Raw genomic sequence first — 15,094 nt, forward strand, 5'->3', positions numbered from 1 at the left:
TTTGTTTTGGACTCAACTTCTCAAACCTGATGTGTGTATGGGTATTACGTTATTATTTTTTCTCAGGTTTTAGTAACTAATAAGTGTACTCTTTCTTTGACGCAAGAAAGCCTGGTTAATTTGGCTCCTTCTAAAGCATAAATACATTTGGACTAGGAAAAGGTACCCACAAGGAAGAGATGCCTTTTAAATTAACCTTGTTGACACCAGCCGAGGGGGTTGAATAAAGAAGGGGAGCCAGTTCATCCCTCCTCACCCAGGAGCATAACAAAATTGGACATTAACAACTTGATGTATCTTGTCCGCGATCGTAACAAATTGGGGGAAACCAGTCAGAACAATATCGGAAGCACTAGCATGTAAAGTTAACATTGTCTGAACAGATGTGACAGAGATGGAGAATCTGGGATAATGGAATAGAATCTTTACAGGAAGCAGAGTATGAGGAAGTGTAGTGAAGGTGTCTGTGTGAATCAGTGCGCTTATAGTGAATATTCATTGATAGCCTATCTGCAGCAATAAAGACAGGTGGTGAGGAATGGAAGGGAATAGCCAGAGATAGACCAAGGGAAGGGTGGAAATTTTCCAGTTCAGGGCTAGAACACAAGTCAATTTATTGGATAAAGAATTTTAGCAGCTGTTTCTTGTTTCCCCCCTTTCAAACACTATGTTGAACTTAATATTATGTTCACTATTAGACTTTTGGAATGTTACTCTCTCTCTCTTGCTTTCATGCTATTATTTGTGACTTTTTTCAAGTTGAGTCCTCCCTCTATTCAGCAGATTAAAGTTGTGACTGTCCGATCCATCTTTTTTGTTAGGATCCAGACTGCAGCCCAGTTCAGTGGAGTCCATTCCAATGGTTCCTTCCTTCTTGATGACAGTATTCCAGCAATGGATCCCCTCTTACCCACATCACTTCTTTAGCTATCTCCCTAATCTATTTATCCCTATACCAATTTACACATGGTTTAGGTAATAATCCAAAGATCATAAACCATTAGGTCCTGTTTTTTAATTTAGCTCCTAGATCCTAATATTCTTCAAACAAGACTATGTGCCTACTCTTCCCTATGATGTTAGTCCCAACATAGATCACAATAACTGGATCTTCCTCTCCAATATCCATTCAAGTCGGTTTGAGTTCTCATCCTTCCAAAATATCAAGTATCCACAAATAGTTAGGTCCCAGACTTGGTCACCTTGCAGCCACATCTCTGCAATGGCTATCAGGTCATAGAAATAAATACGTATTTGTGCTGACAATTGATCCAAATGCTATGCACATTCAGATGCTGAACCTTTAGTTCGGTCTTTACTGTTGCAAACTCTGGTCATCTATCTGCTGGTGCACTCGCAAGTTTGTACGCTCGCTCCCTTCCTGCCATGCTCTGACCAAAAATTTGCATCTTACCTAATTGTTATCCTGCACACCACATTTTCTGTTCTTAAGGGCTCCATAAAACCCCCCAGTGAGTTCCTTTCTTCATTTTGAACAACTCCTTTTTTAAATTGCACTGGTTAATCTGGGCTTTCCTCAAAGGCTATTATAACTCTGTCCTGTAAACAGGAAGCCCAAAACCGCAAGCAGTATTCCTGAGATGTACTATTATAAAGTTTAAATCACAATTTTAAAATAAAAACACATTCTCCCACAAGATTTTCTACACCAGGCTGATGTTTTGGCACTTCTCTGTATTGTAAAATGTGCCTTAATTGTAAAATTTCTGAGTTATCACTGGTCCCAATGATTCACCAATGCATTTCCAGCATTAAATGGAATTTTCTGTTTTATGCTTTAGGCTCCCAGCCTCTGCTCTGTCCCTCTCAAGGCTCCTGTTTTCTTTCAGCCAGTTTGCTACTTTCTCCTAGTTTTGTGAGAATGGTGACACTATCACATTGTAACTAAATCACAAAAACAATAAATTTTATTCATTTTTAATAAACAGTATGTACACAAATCAGTACACAGGAACTTAAGAATTTTGCATGGAGATTTGCATTGCAAAATTTCAGAACTTTACCAGTTAAAAGGCAGATAACACTATTCATAGATAGTTATACTTACTATTCATAGATAGTTGCTAAATTGCAACTTTTTAATTAAAAAAAAATCAAATTCTGTCAAACAAATCATCCCAAATTCTTCAGGAGGTATGCATGATAGAAAGAAAGCCCATCCTTTGGCTGTCCCTCAATGTGGATCTCTCTGCAATTCTGGAGATATTTTGATTACATCAACCAGCTTAAACCACTGCAAAATTACAAATGCATCCATAATGAACTTGCAGAATCCCTATCACACAGGCATGTACACACACACAAATACAAAACATATCAGTATCGCCACAGCTAGTTTCAGCTGCAATTGTGGCAGTGTACATTCATAACAAAAATTTGGTTTAAAAAATCTTTCCCTTTAAATTTTTGTAGATCTGTACTAAAATGCATTAAACAGTTAATTCAATGGATGAGAAGAAATCCCACTAATATTCTCATTAACTAGGCATGACAAGAAAACACTGTATGCAATATTCTTTAATAAGCAGAAAGCAATGACAAAACTAAATACACTGTATGGTTAGAGGTGTCCTTTTATTTTAAATTCATTTCATGGGATGTGGGTATCACTGGCAAGGTCAGCATTTATTACCCATCCCTAACTGCCCTTGAACGGAGTGGCTTGCTAGGCAATTTCAGAGGGCAGTTGAGAGTCAACCACATTGCTGTGGGTCTGGAGTCACATGTAGGTCAGACCAGGTAAGGATGGCAGATTTCCTTCCCTAAAGGACACTAGTGAACCAGATGGGTTTTTATAACAATGATAATTTTGTGGTCACCATCACAGACCAGCTTCCAATTCCAGATTGTATTAATTAATTGAAATTCTACCAGCTGTCTTGGTGGGATTTGAACCCATGTCCCCAGACCATCAGCCTGGGTCCCTGGGTTTGTTCAGTGACATTACCACTACTCCACCATCTCTCCTTAATAATATAAATATAATGTAAACATAATTAGGTTGTCCCAAAAAAAAAACAATAGTTTGTGTTTTTAATATGCCACCAACATAGTCCAAAACAGAGGGCAGTTGTCAGGAGCTGAGTGTATTAATGAGAGGAATGGAACAGGCAGTTTTGCTATATCACTCACTGGAGAATGGGAAAATTCAGTAGTGTGTAGGTATAATGATGCATGTTTATGTGTACATCACATAAAATCACCTTCGATAATTGTGGAATAAAAAGTATCAGCGTAGAAATATTGATCCTATGCACAGAGCTGAAATCTTGTCTCATTTGTTACTAAATATTTAATTTGTGGCTATGAGCATTGGATTCTGCCAGGCATCGAGTTGTGGAAACTGTAATTAATAAAGAACAGGGGATCTGATTCCACTGCAGTGAGTAGGAGAGGGCATCTCACTCATGGGAAGGCAAAATGGTGTGTAATTTGCACCAGGGAGGTGCTCAATAGTTTCATTCGTTCTCCACACACTTTCTGCTGCCTGGTTGTCTGAAAATAAAAACACAAAATATGCACACACTAGAAACAAACAAGTCACAGGAGGTGGCTGAAAATAATGCGAAATGTAACTTAAAGTAAGCTACATAAGTAACATTTCACAAATAGCACAGCATCTGGTTAACTGGCTTTGTGCTGTTGTTTTAGCAGAAGAGATGCTCTGTTGGCAGCTTGAACCATGAGCACACTTTGTGACACTGGTTTGCAGTAAAAGTATCAAAGTTTTACATAGGATCAGCAGACAGCACACGGTGAAAGTTCGATTAAAAAACCAACTGCATCTTCTGAAAATTTAAAGTGTGCTTCTCAGATTCAACAAAGGATTAGCTTGAAGCACAGGTCAGGGTTTTCCAGACCGGTCACAGGTGGGACCCGCTGAGGGGGAGGCGGTGCCCCAGCCAGGAGTCCATTGACTGGCGGCGGGGCCGCGAGATCCCGGCGGCGGGGCCGCGAGATCCCGGCGGCGGGCGGGTGTGGAAAATCCCGCCTATAGTCTAAGTTCCCATCCACGTTTAAAAGGAAGAATGCAGTTCTTCTGAAAGGTTTTAAAGAGATAAATAATTGATTTGCAAAGCTAGATTCTTCTCCCATTTGTTTACGTGAAGTATTTTTAAATGCTCAGGAGCTGTATCCTCATCTCCCTGGAGATGATACTACCAACAACTGCTCCATCCAGTTGTACAGTGGCCGTGGGCCAAGAACAGGCTGGGTTATAAACACTAGCATTTTTTGCTTGCCTGAAACAACAATTTTCCTTAAAATGGTAACTGTAATGACCTATATAAAAAAGAGTGAATGACTCATTTGGTTTGAGCTGAAGGGCTCCAAGGAAAGGAGTTGACTAGGGCTCGATTAGAACCTTTAAAAAAGGAGTGTACCTGCTGAAGAGGGGGTTAATAGTTGGGGAGGGAACCCTAAAGTAAAATCAACAGATGCTGGAGGGAGGGAATCTCCTTTGGAAGGCCCACACATGGGGAAAAATTGTTTGATCATCTGTGCATAAACTATCGTCTGGCAACAGTCCAGAAAAAGTCAGAGCACAGTCTCTGAGTCATACCCCAAAGTAGACAAGGTCTGCAAATGGTGTACACAGACCTGGTACCGAATGTGTGCACTACACACAGGCAATACTTTAGCCAGGCCCGAAACATAAAAACCCACCTGGATAAGAGTGGTGAAAGGCCTCTCACTCAGTTCATCCAGTGCTGGAGAATCTGTGTCTGAAGGAATAGTTAGTTACATTTCCTTTCCTTCTGGTCTAATCTGGATTGCAAAAAAAATATGGATTGCAAAAAAAATATGGAAATGTTACACTATGTCAAAAAAGAAATTCCTTCTGTACTAGAGCCACAGTTCAATTATACTGTATTATGGGACTGCAAGAAATTACTTTTTTTTTTGGAGGGCAGGGGCATGAGAGGAAAAGTAACAACTGTGTGTGTCTAGAGCTGGGAAAAGACATGTTGAGGATGCTACAAATACAGTGCCAATCCTGGACAGTCAGTACAAGATGCTGAATCACATGCCCCCAGGGAAATTAAATCAATGTAAATCTTTGGAAAAGATGGTCACTGCATAAAACATCACAAACATTCCTAAACATACATAACACTTGTTGAAGTCAGCACTTAAGGCGCCAATATTGTGAAGTAACGACTAAGCTCAGTACATTCTGAGGAAAAAAGGAATGAAGTCAACAACTAAGTCCCAACACCCCAGTTCATCAGCAAAACATAGGATGAAGTCACAACTTTTGTCAGTGTGCAATGGCCCAGCTGCTATAAAGTGGGCACAGTTGTATCAAATTTAAATATCAACCCAAAATTATTCACATTATAAGTTAGATTCAGAAAGCCACAGGGAGCTAGACATTCTCTTCTCATTGAGGTTGGTGACCATAGCCATCTCCCTGCTCTAACTGGAACATAGCCAGTCATGTGAGATAATCTGATTCTTCATTCTAGTCACCTGAACAGTAAAACAGGGTCTGTGCAGCCAGAAATGCTGATGTGAACACTCATCACAGTTTCTTTATTCAAAGTAAAATGACCTTTTGCCGGTAAAACATTTATTTATTTACAATATCTGCTACTGCTTTAATCAAATAATAAAAATATTTTAAAAATAAATTAGAGTTCTCCAGCCAAGCTGGGTGTTAGGCCGTCCTCTTTAAACCATGAGTGTTGCTTTTGCTGAGATTGAGTCTTTGTTTCTCCAGCCATAGCTCTGCCAGTTGCTGCGTAGAACCATAGGCTGAAGCTTTGGAGGCCATACACATCTTATATTGTTTCGCTTCCAGGTTTGTGTCACAATAGATTGGATGGTAGATGTGGACAATTCCAACTTCTTGGCTCCTGAATGGCTTTAAACCAACTTCAATGAATTTGTTGAAGAGATCTACATCCTCCATGCCCCAGCCCTGGATCGAGACATCAAAGCCACCAGCAAGCAGAAGGTCACTTTTGTAAACACAGGTGATCCCAAACCCATAGTGTCTCCAGAATCCAGTCTGTATTGTGAAGGCATAATTGTTGTCATTAGGAACTTTCCCTGCATGTACAATCTTTGGGTCATATTGGGTGAAGATAATTGGAAAGTAAGCTCCTTTCCCTGGCACAGCATTATCCCTGCAACGCTGCAGAAAATCCACTGTAAAAATCAAGTCAACATCGCAAAACAGGAGTAGAGAATCGTTGCTAAACTGGGCAGCTCCAAGCTGCAGAGCAAGAGCCCTGGAAAATTCCCCTGCTACAGGGAAGAGCTGCACCTCTGCTTTGGGATATTTTACCCGATAGTCCCTCATCAGTTCTACTTGTTTAGTTTTGTCTGGATTTGAATCAGAGTTGAACAGCAAAATAACCAATTTGACATTTTGATTTGAAATCAGACAAGTTCTTTCAAAGTTTTCCATGAATCTTGCAAACATTTCAAACCGGCCAGACAGCGGGACCAAGATGTTGATTTTCTTATCTTTGGGCTCCTTGGTCCCAACATTAGCAGCTCCAAGTTGGAAAGGGACAAATATTTTGAGGGGGTTCGAGAGAAAGAAGAGAGATCGTGAGTTACTGTTAATTCTATTGGCCAAATCTTTGGCATCAATCTCTTCATGCTCAGCAAACTGGATCTTGCTGAAAGTTTGCTGCAGGTAAGCATGTCTCCTCACAGGGACAGTCATCTTTTTTCCCTTGTGTTTTTTATAGAGAAGTAGCAGGTCAAGTACATACTCCGCCCCATACATAGGGTTAACCCTTCGGTAACCATACTGAATCTCTTTGAAGTCAATGATCCGGCCTCTGGTCTTGGCATTTGCATTGATCATTTCCATCAACTGCATGATAATGTCATCTAAAGCTTCTTTCTGAGAGGAGTCCATCCCTCTCCGCGGAGGCTGCACATCGAAAGCTGAATAAAGATATTTCCCTGTCAGGAACTCCCACTCCAGCACCTCTCCCCTGTGTTGAGGCTGGAATCGCATGAATGAAGGTGGGATTCCCAACTGAAGGTCGTCTTTGTGAAGCTCAGAGTTGCTGTACCTGCCCATCAGCACGATCTCCCGATGAAGCTGAATAGTGCGATGGCGAAGCTCTGCGATCTTTCGGCTGAGCATGTAGCTGTGGAGCCGGTACTGATATTCAGGACTCTTGTTGGGATGTAGAGTGATTGCCCGCTGGATCTTGCTGTTATGTAGATCTTGGATGTAGCCTTTTTTATTCTGTTCATAGTTTTCATAAAATAACTGCTGCATCTGAATAAGTAAAAGGAAAAAGTACTCAAGACTTAAGATACAGACATCACACAATGTGCTTTCTCTCCCTGACCCAAGATGCTAACTCTCTGCCTCTATGTGGTTCCAGTATTCACCTCCCAGTACCTATCCCAAATGTTATTATTTGATTATCTGAGCATCAACACTGATAGTGGGGGCTTGACCTCAGACTTAAGCACGATCCCAGAGCCATTCGGGTTAAGTCCTGGCCACATCCCAGGGCAGGCAGGAGGGTCACCTGAAGTGGAACCTCAGCCTAATTTTTCTACCTTGCCCACAGGCACACTTCCCAATGGAACAACTCAAAGTGGCACCTCAGCCAAGGACAAACAAGACTCAAACCAAGGCTCTTTTTGGTCTGAGTGGATCAGAGGTGCTGAAACCTGAACCAGGGAAATCAATATTCAAAACTGCTGCACTGACTTTCAATTTTGAATTGCTCCAGGTGCTAAAACACATGACGAATTCTTACTAATTTTTTTGAACTAAGACATAGAATGTATGAAAAAACAGATTGTGATGTGAATGCTGTACATTGTAAACAAAGCAAGCAGCAGAGAATTTGCTGAGTGTGGAAATTTGGTGCGGAGGTGGGGGGGGGAGGAAGTGCTCATTCTTGCTTTTTGACACTTGGAATTTGTATTAAAAGCTCAGAACTTATAATTAATTGAAATTAATAATTTAAACTGGGCTAAGTGAATTAATTACTTAAAAATTTAATTAAATTAAATATATAAAACAAGGTTACGGCAAGATGTACAGGAGTTGCTGATCTGCAGCATATGGGAGTTTGAGAGCAGTGTGATTTGCAAGCAATCACATTTGCAGTAAGTGTCTGCAACACAAGGAATGTCAGTTCAGAGTTGTCAAGCTGGAGCAGAGTTGTCAAGCTGGAGTTTGAGGTGTTTAAGACATTGTGATGTTTCAGGGTGAGACAAGATTATCTTCTGGGTCAAAATTTCTAGTCACCTCTCTAGGGTTAGGTAGTGGTTTAGATTTGGTTAATGGTCAGGTACAGGAGGGCAGGGTGTAACAGTGATTCAAGCAGGTTAAGGAGACTGTAGATGCAATGGTAGTGACTTTGTCCAACAGGTAAGAGGGTGCTTGCTACCAGTGTGGATGAGAATAAAATTAACAGGGAGGACTGGCAAATTAACCACAGCACCATAGTACAGGAGGTGGCGGGAGGAGAGGAAATGAAAAGCAATGCGGTAGTGGTAGAGGATAGTATATTCAGGCAATAAATGCTGTTCTTTGCAGCTGGGACTATAAGATCACAGAGTGTTCAAGGAGCTAGGCCTAAATTAATAAGCATAACCTCAAAGGTAATAATTACCAGATGTGAGTCATGTGGGAATTGGTGAAGGATTAAACATATCAGAGTTGAACGTGTTGCTGAAATAGTGCTGGGGGAGGCAGGGGTTTCAATTCATGAGGCAGTGGCACCCTGAGAAAGAGGAAGCTTTTCCTTTTGACGAAATCCACTTAAATTGGACTGGGAACACTGTACTAGAGGACTGAAGAATTAAAGCAGTAAATAGGGCTTTAAACTAATAAAGGGGAATGGAGAGTTTGGGTATAGGTAGATTTCTAAGTCTAAAGAGCTGAATGATGATCTGGGTAAAATCTTGAAGTGTCATGAAAGGAGAGAAAAGAAAGATTTGCATTTATATAGCATCTTTCATGATCAAAGGAAGTCCCAAAGCACTTTACAACCAGTGTGTAGTGACTGTTGTAATGTAGGAAACAGGGCAGCCATTTTGTGCACAGCAAGCTCCAACAAATAATGCGATAATAAGCAAACAATCGGTTTTTGTGATACAGGTCCTAACAGGGCCACACGGCTGAAGGCTTCATTAAAGCTTTGTTTCAGACATAGACAAAAGAGCTGAATTCTAGCGGTGACGTCAGACTGAATGCATTTGACATCAAGGCTGCATTTGACCAAGTATGGCATTAAGGAGCCCTAGCAAAACTGGAGTCAATGGGAATCAAGGGGAAGACTCTCCATTGGTTGGGGTCATACCTAGCATAGGAAAATAGAAACATAGAATATAGGAGCAGGAGTAGGTCATTTGGCCCTCTGAGCCTGCGCCACCATTCAACATGATCATGGCTGATCCTCTATCTCAACTCCATACTCCCACTCTCTCCCCATACTCAATGATTGAGATTGTTGGAGGTTAATCAACTCAGGACATCTCTGTGGGAGTTCCTCAGGATAGTGTCCGAGGCCCAACCACCTTCGGCTGCTTCATCAATGACCATCCCTCCATCATAATGTCAGGACTGTGAATGTTCGCTGATGATTGCAGGATGTTCAGCACCATTCACAACTCCTTAGATACTGAAACAGCCCATGTCCCTATGCAGCAAGGCCTGGACAACATTCAGGCTTGGGCCAGTAAGTGGCAAGTAACACTCCCGCCACACAAGTGCCAGGCAATGACCATCCCCAACGAGAGAATTCAACCATCTCCCTATAACATCCAATGGCATTACCACCACTGCATCCCGCACTATCAACTGGGGGTTACCATTGACCAAAAACTGGACTGGACCAGCCACATAAATACTGTGGTTACAAGAGCAGGTCAGACAGAGGCTGGGAATTCTGTGACAAGTGACTCACCTCCTGACTCCCCAAAGTCTGTCCACCATCTACAATGCACAAGTCAGGTGTGAGATGGAATACTCTTCACTTGCCTGGATGAGTGCAGCGCCATCACCATAGGAAGCTTGACACCATCCAGGACACAGTAACCTACTTGACAGGCACCCATCCACCACCTTTAACATTCACACTCTCCACCACCAATGTACCATGGTGGCAGTGTGTACCATCTGCAAGATGCATTACTGCAACTCACCAAGGCTCCTTCGGCATCACCTTCCAAACCCACAGTCACTACCATCTAGAAGGACAAGGGCAGCAGATGCATAGGAACACCACCACCTGCAAGTTCCCCTTCAAGCCACTCACCATCCTGACTCAGAAATTGATTTGGGTCAAAATCCTGGAACTCCCTCCCTAACAGCACTGTGGGTGTACCTACACCACATGGACTGCAGCGGTTCAAGGCAGCAGCTCACCTCCACCTTCTCTAGAACAATTAGGGATGGGCAATAAAAATGCAGGCCTAGCCAGTGACGCTCATGTTCTGTGAAAGAATAAAAAAAATAGAAAAGTTGAGGAAGAGTTGGATACGAACAACTTGAAGGCAAAGGAGGTGTAAATTTGAAGCAAAGTTGATGAAATTTTCAATTTCAGGGAAAGGAAGTAACATCAATATAGTCATCAACATGTCGGAATAAAAGGTGGTTTGGGAAGGGGATCAGAGTAGGACTGGTACAAAGAATTTCACATTGCCCACAAAAAGTAGAGGACACCCTGTGAGCAAGCTTCAATGCAAAATTGATCAGACTTGTAAAACTAGGTTTTTAAACTGAGATTTAGGCCATCTTCATTTTGTGACCTAGAGGCCAAATACTCTGCAGGTTATTTCATAGAAAGGAATAAGTGATAAGTATGTCAATACAAGTGGGCATTGGGTACCATATGACCACAGGTTTATTTTAATATGCCTTATTTTAAGTCATCACTAATTGAGGCTGCTTTACAAATGAGATATGCAACTGAAGTTGGATATTGGTCAATCTGGGTCGCTCCCAGGTTATTGTGGGCAGGTACAACCTGTTAAACAGGTTCATGGTGTTTTGCTTATTTGAATGGAGGATTACTGCCCATGAGCAGTGATCATTTAAACGGAAGTTATTGTGAACACCCGAATGCATACACTGGCATGGTTCCAGTGTTTGGAGAGATTATTTTAAACCCTCAGTCTGTCAATTTTGCTGCAATAAACGTTGACAACCGTTATGGAGTCTGGGTCATAAAAACACCATTTATACTCAACACAGTGATCGGTCAAGTGCTTTAATTGAGAAAACGTCCGTCATCAGGTAGGGGATGGGAATGCTCACCCCTGGCGAGACTGGAGGATGCGAATGTGGGCCTTGAGCATAGGAGAGTGGCCTTTTCCTGAGGATTTCCCTATTCTCCAGTATGTCTTTCAGACAGGCTTGCTAGACTCAACCACTACACATCCAAGGACAGCACAAGACCCAGCTCCTGAAGGGCGAGTTCAGTGCAGGGCGCCGAGACAGACCTTGCCACCATATTTTCCTTTCTTATGCAATGTTCAATCTCTCTCAGATATTGGTGAATATACCAGTCAGCATTGCTCCTGAAGCAAAGGGTCATTTCATTGTCCCACTTAGTAACCTTTACAGACAAGGATCTGATGTTTCAGGTTCTTAAGTTCGAGTGACAAGTCTCACTCCTCCCTCACCACCTCACCCAGAGGAGCTTTTGACGGAGCTGGACTTGTACAGATTCCTATAGAATGCTGTAAAAAAAAAAAATCAGTGGATCACCTTGAAGGTGGTTAATGCTCCACTGTGAGTATTAGCTGTGTGATTGTGGCAGCCTTTGATGCCTAAAACCAAATCCAGGCATTTGCCTGACTGAGCAGCAGAGGACATCAGCCCTGCATGAACCGATTGCCCGTTCTGTACAAGAGCCAGAGTACCTGTAGCAAGTAAACAATGTTATGCAGTTTCTCAAGATTCCATAACCTTTCACCTTAACCAAACTGGTTGACTATGGCAGCTGTGCTTTCTCAGATCATTTAGCTTGTGATATAATCTCAGAACAGGCCTTTGCAGAGAAGTGTGGGAGCCTCCTCATTTACAGCATAAGTAAGCTGGTCCTGCAGACAGGGTAGAGTGTTGGACAATCCCAGGGAACACAGTAATGTGTTTGAGAAGGGTAGGATTAATCTTCAATGAATTCGATGCACAAGTTGCCAGGTATATGGATCGTGAGCTGTGGTTTGGTACTAGGTGCTGCGACTGTTGGATAAATTCTGCATTACAAGACAAGCTTACACCCTTCGAGATTAGATTTTCTTCCATGTCGATTGGACAGAACTTTTTCCAGTGTCTCTTCAATGCCTTTACACAACAAGGGTTATGAAAATCTGGAAATCTTTTCCTCAAAAAGGCTGCAGAGCCTGGGGATCATTCGAAATTCAGTAGATTTTTGTCTGCAATTACCAAGGGATCAAAGGCAGATACATGGAGTTAAGACACAGGTCAGCCAGTCAGACACAGGAAGGAACCAGAAAGGGTACCTTGATGAGGTACTGGCTCCTTGTATCAGTCTTTATCAAGGAAGGTCATGGTAAAGACTAGAGTCATGGTACTTGAGGTAGTGGAGATACTTGATGGGCTAAAAACTTTTTTATAAGTGGTATCAGAAAGGCTGGCTATGCTTAAAATTGATAAATTACCAAAACTGGATGGAATATATCCAAGGATGCTGAGGGAAGTAAGGGTGGAAATTGTAGAGATACTGACCATAATCCACCAGTCATCCTTACAAACAGGGGTGGTGCCACAAGACTGGAGAAATGCAAATGTTACACCCTTGTTCAAGAAAGGTGCAAGAATAAACCCAGCAACTACACTCAATTTAACCGTGGTAATTAGAAAAGCTTTTAGATAAGATCATCTGGGGCAAAATTAAGGAACTTGGACAAGTGTAGATTAATTAAGGAAAGCCAACATAGTTAAACATGATTTGCCTTTAACAAATCTAACTTGATTTAGAGTTTTTTGATGAGGTAACAGAGAGGGGTGATGAGAGTAATATGGTTGATGTGGTGTATATGGACTTCCAAAGGGTGTTTGAAAAACTGCCACAGAGAATATATATAGCACATAAATATGCCAACAGCCCAACTAGTCAGTGCTCGTCTTTATACTCAAGCAGTCTCCTCCCTTCCATCTACTTCATCAGCCTATCTTTCTATTCCCTTTTCCACTTTTTAGTATCTAGTTTTTTTTTTAAAAAGAAAGTTCTTGAGAAAGAATCTAAACTATTTGCCTCAACCATTTCCTGTGGTAGTGAATTTTCCATTTTAATAAACAAGTAAAAAGTTCTTTTTATTTTTCTTATTGGATTTATTAGTAATAATCTTGTATTTATGGCCACAAGTTTTAGATTCTCCCACATTCTCTCCACAATTACCCCATCCAGCTCAACTTTAATGATCTCTAAGCCTCCCGCAAGTCTTTTCTAAAGAAAAGCATCTGTTCAATTTTTCACAATATCTCAGTTCTGGTACCACCTTCGTAAATATCTTTTCCACTTCTCCAGTCTCTGTCCTTTTCATAATATAAAGATCAGAACTGTGAAGCAGCAGGTTTGGCCTGACCAGGATCCTACATAAGATAATAATAGGCTTGCTCAAAGAGTTGAGACCTATGGAATAAAAAGGGTCAGCATGGATAGGAAGTTGGCCGAGTGACAGGAAAGCGTGTAGTGGTGAAGAATTGATTTTCAGACTGGAGGACAGTATACACTGGGTGCCCTAGGGGTCAGTGCTAGGACCACTGCTTTTTATAATATATAATGACTTGGAGGGTGTACAGGGCAGAATTTCAAAATACTTACAACTCATCTGCAAGTTATGAACTGGGAAGAGGAAAGTGATAGACTTCAAGAAGGCATAAGACAGGCTGGTTAAATGGCCGACATGTGGCAGATGAAATTTAATGCAGAAAACTGTGAAGTGATTCATTTTGGAAGGAAGAACTAGGACAGGGAATATAAAAATGGGGTACAATTCATGCAGCAGCAGAGAGATCTGGGAGCAAAAGGGCACTAATCATAGAGGGTGCAGGGCAGGTTGAGGAAAGCAGTTGAAAAGACATATGGAATTGAGCTTTATATAAATAAAAGGTTATATAAATACAAGGTACAAAAACTAGCAAGTTGTGCTGAACCTTTATAATCCACTGGTTTAAGGGGTGCACGAGAAGACAGGAGACTGTGCAAGTGAAATGGAGACCGAGTGAGTTGCGGATTAGGTTCATGTGGCAAGTTCTACTAAGTCTTTTTTAGGTTTATATATAGGTTGACTAACTCTGACACAGAACTAACAACCTTCAAATAAGTTAGACTACTTCGTTAAACATGGAACTGCCTGGCAGTTATCTGTCAATCAGCTGAAAGTAGTTGGTTTCATTGGTGTTCAGCTGAATATCCAAGGATATTCACCATTTAGGAGGGATAGACAAAGAACAAAAAAGGTGGTGGGCTAATACAAGATCAGTATATTAGTAAGAGAGGTTCTTAGATTGAAGGATCAAGTTGTAGAATCAGTTTGGGTGGAGCTAAGAAACAGTAAGGGGCAGCAAACATTGATGGGAGTTATTTATGAGCCACCAAACTGTAGTGCTAATGTTGGGCACAGTATAAATCAGGAAGTTAGAGATGCATGTAATGTGGATAATACAGTAATAATGGGTGACTTCGATTTACACAGTTTTGTTCCCCTTATCTAAGAGGGGATATACTTGCCATAGAGGAAGTGCAAAGGAGGTTCACCAGAATGATCCCTGCGGCATCTTACGAGATATTGAGGAGACTGGGCCTGTATTCCCTAGAGTTTCAAAGAATGAGAGGTGACCTCATTGAAACTTACAGAATTCTTACAGGGCGTGACAGGGTAGATGTAGATGTTTTCCTTAGCTGGTGAGTCTAAAACCAGGGGACATAATCCTAGGATAAGGGGTAGGCTACTTAAGATTGAAATGAGGAGGAATTGCTTCACTCGGAGGGTAGTGGATCTTTGGAATTCTCTACCCCAGAGGACTGTGGAAGCTCAGTTATTGAGCATGTTCAAGACAGAAACCAATAGATTTCTGGAGATTAATGACATCAAGGGATATGGA

The 15,094-nt window shown here is 41.5% G+C and overlaps 1 protein-coding gene across 1 annotated transcript in view; it reads right to left on the minus strand.

The window, feature by feature from the left end:
* Positions 1 to 1,922: 1,922 nt before the first annotated feature.
* Positions 1,923 to 15,094, minus strand: part of chsy1 (chondroitin sulfate synthase 1) — a 42,500-nt gene continuing 29,328 nt past the window's right edge. The window contains exon 2 of the mRNA XM_078530497.1: positions 1,923 to 7,270. Within this exon, the coding sequence (XP_078386623.1) occupies positions 5,681 to 7,270 (1,590 nt within the window). The 3' untranslated portion in view covers positions 1,923 to 5,680. The remainder of the gene's footprint in view (positions 7,271 to 15,094) is intronic.

This window comes from Cetorhinus maximus, chromosome 26, assembly GCF_964194155.1.
Source record: "Cetorhinus maximus chromosome 26, sCetMax3.hap1.1, whole genome shotgun sequence".
NCBI lineage: Eukaryota > Metazoa > Chordata > Chondrichthyes > Lamniformes > Cetorhinidae > Cetorhinus > Cetorhinus maximus.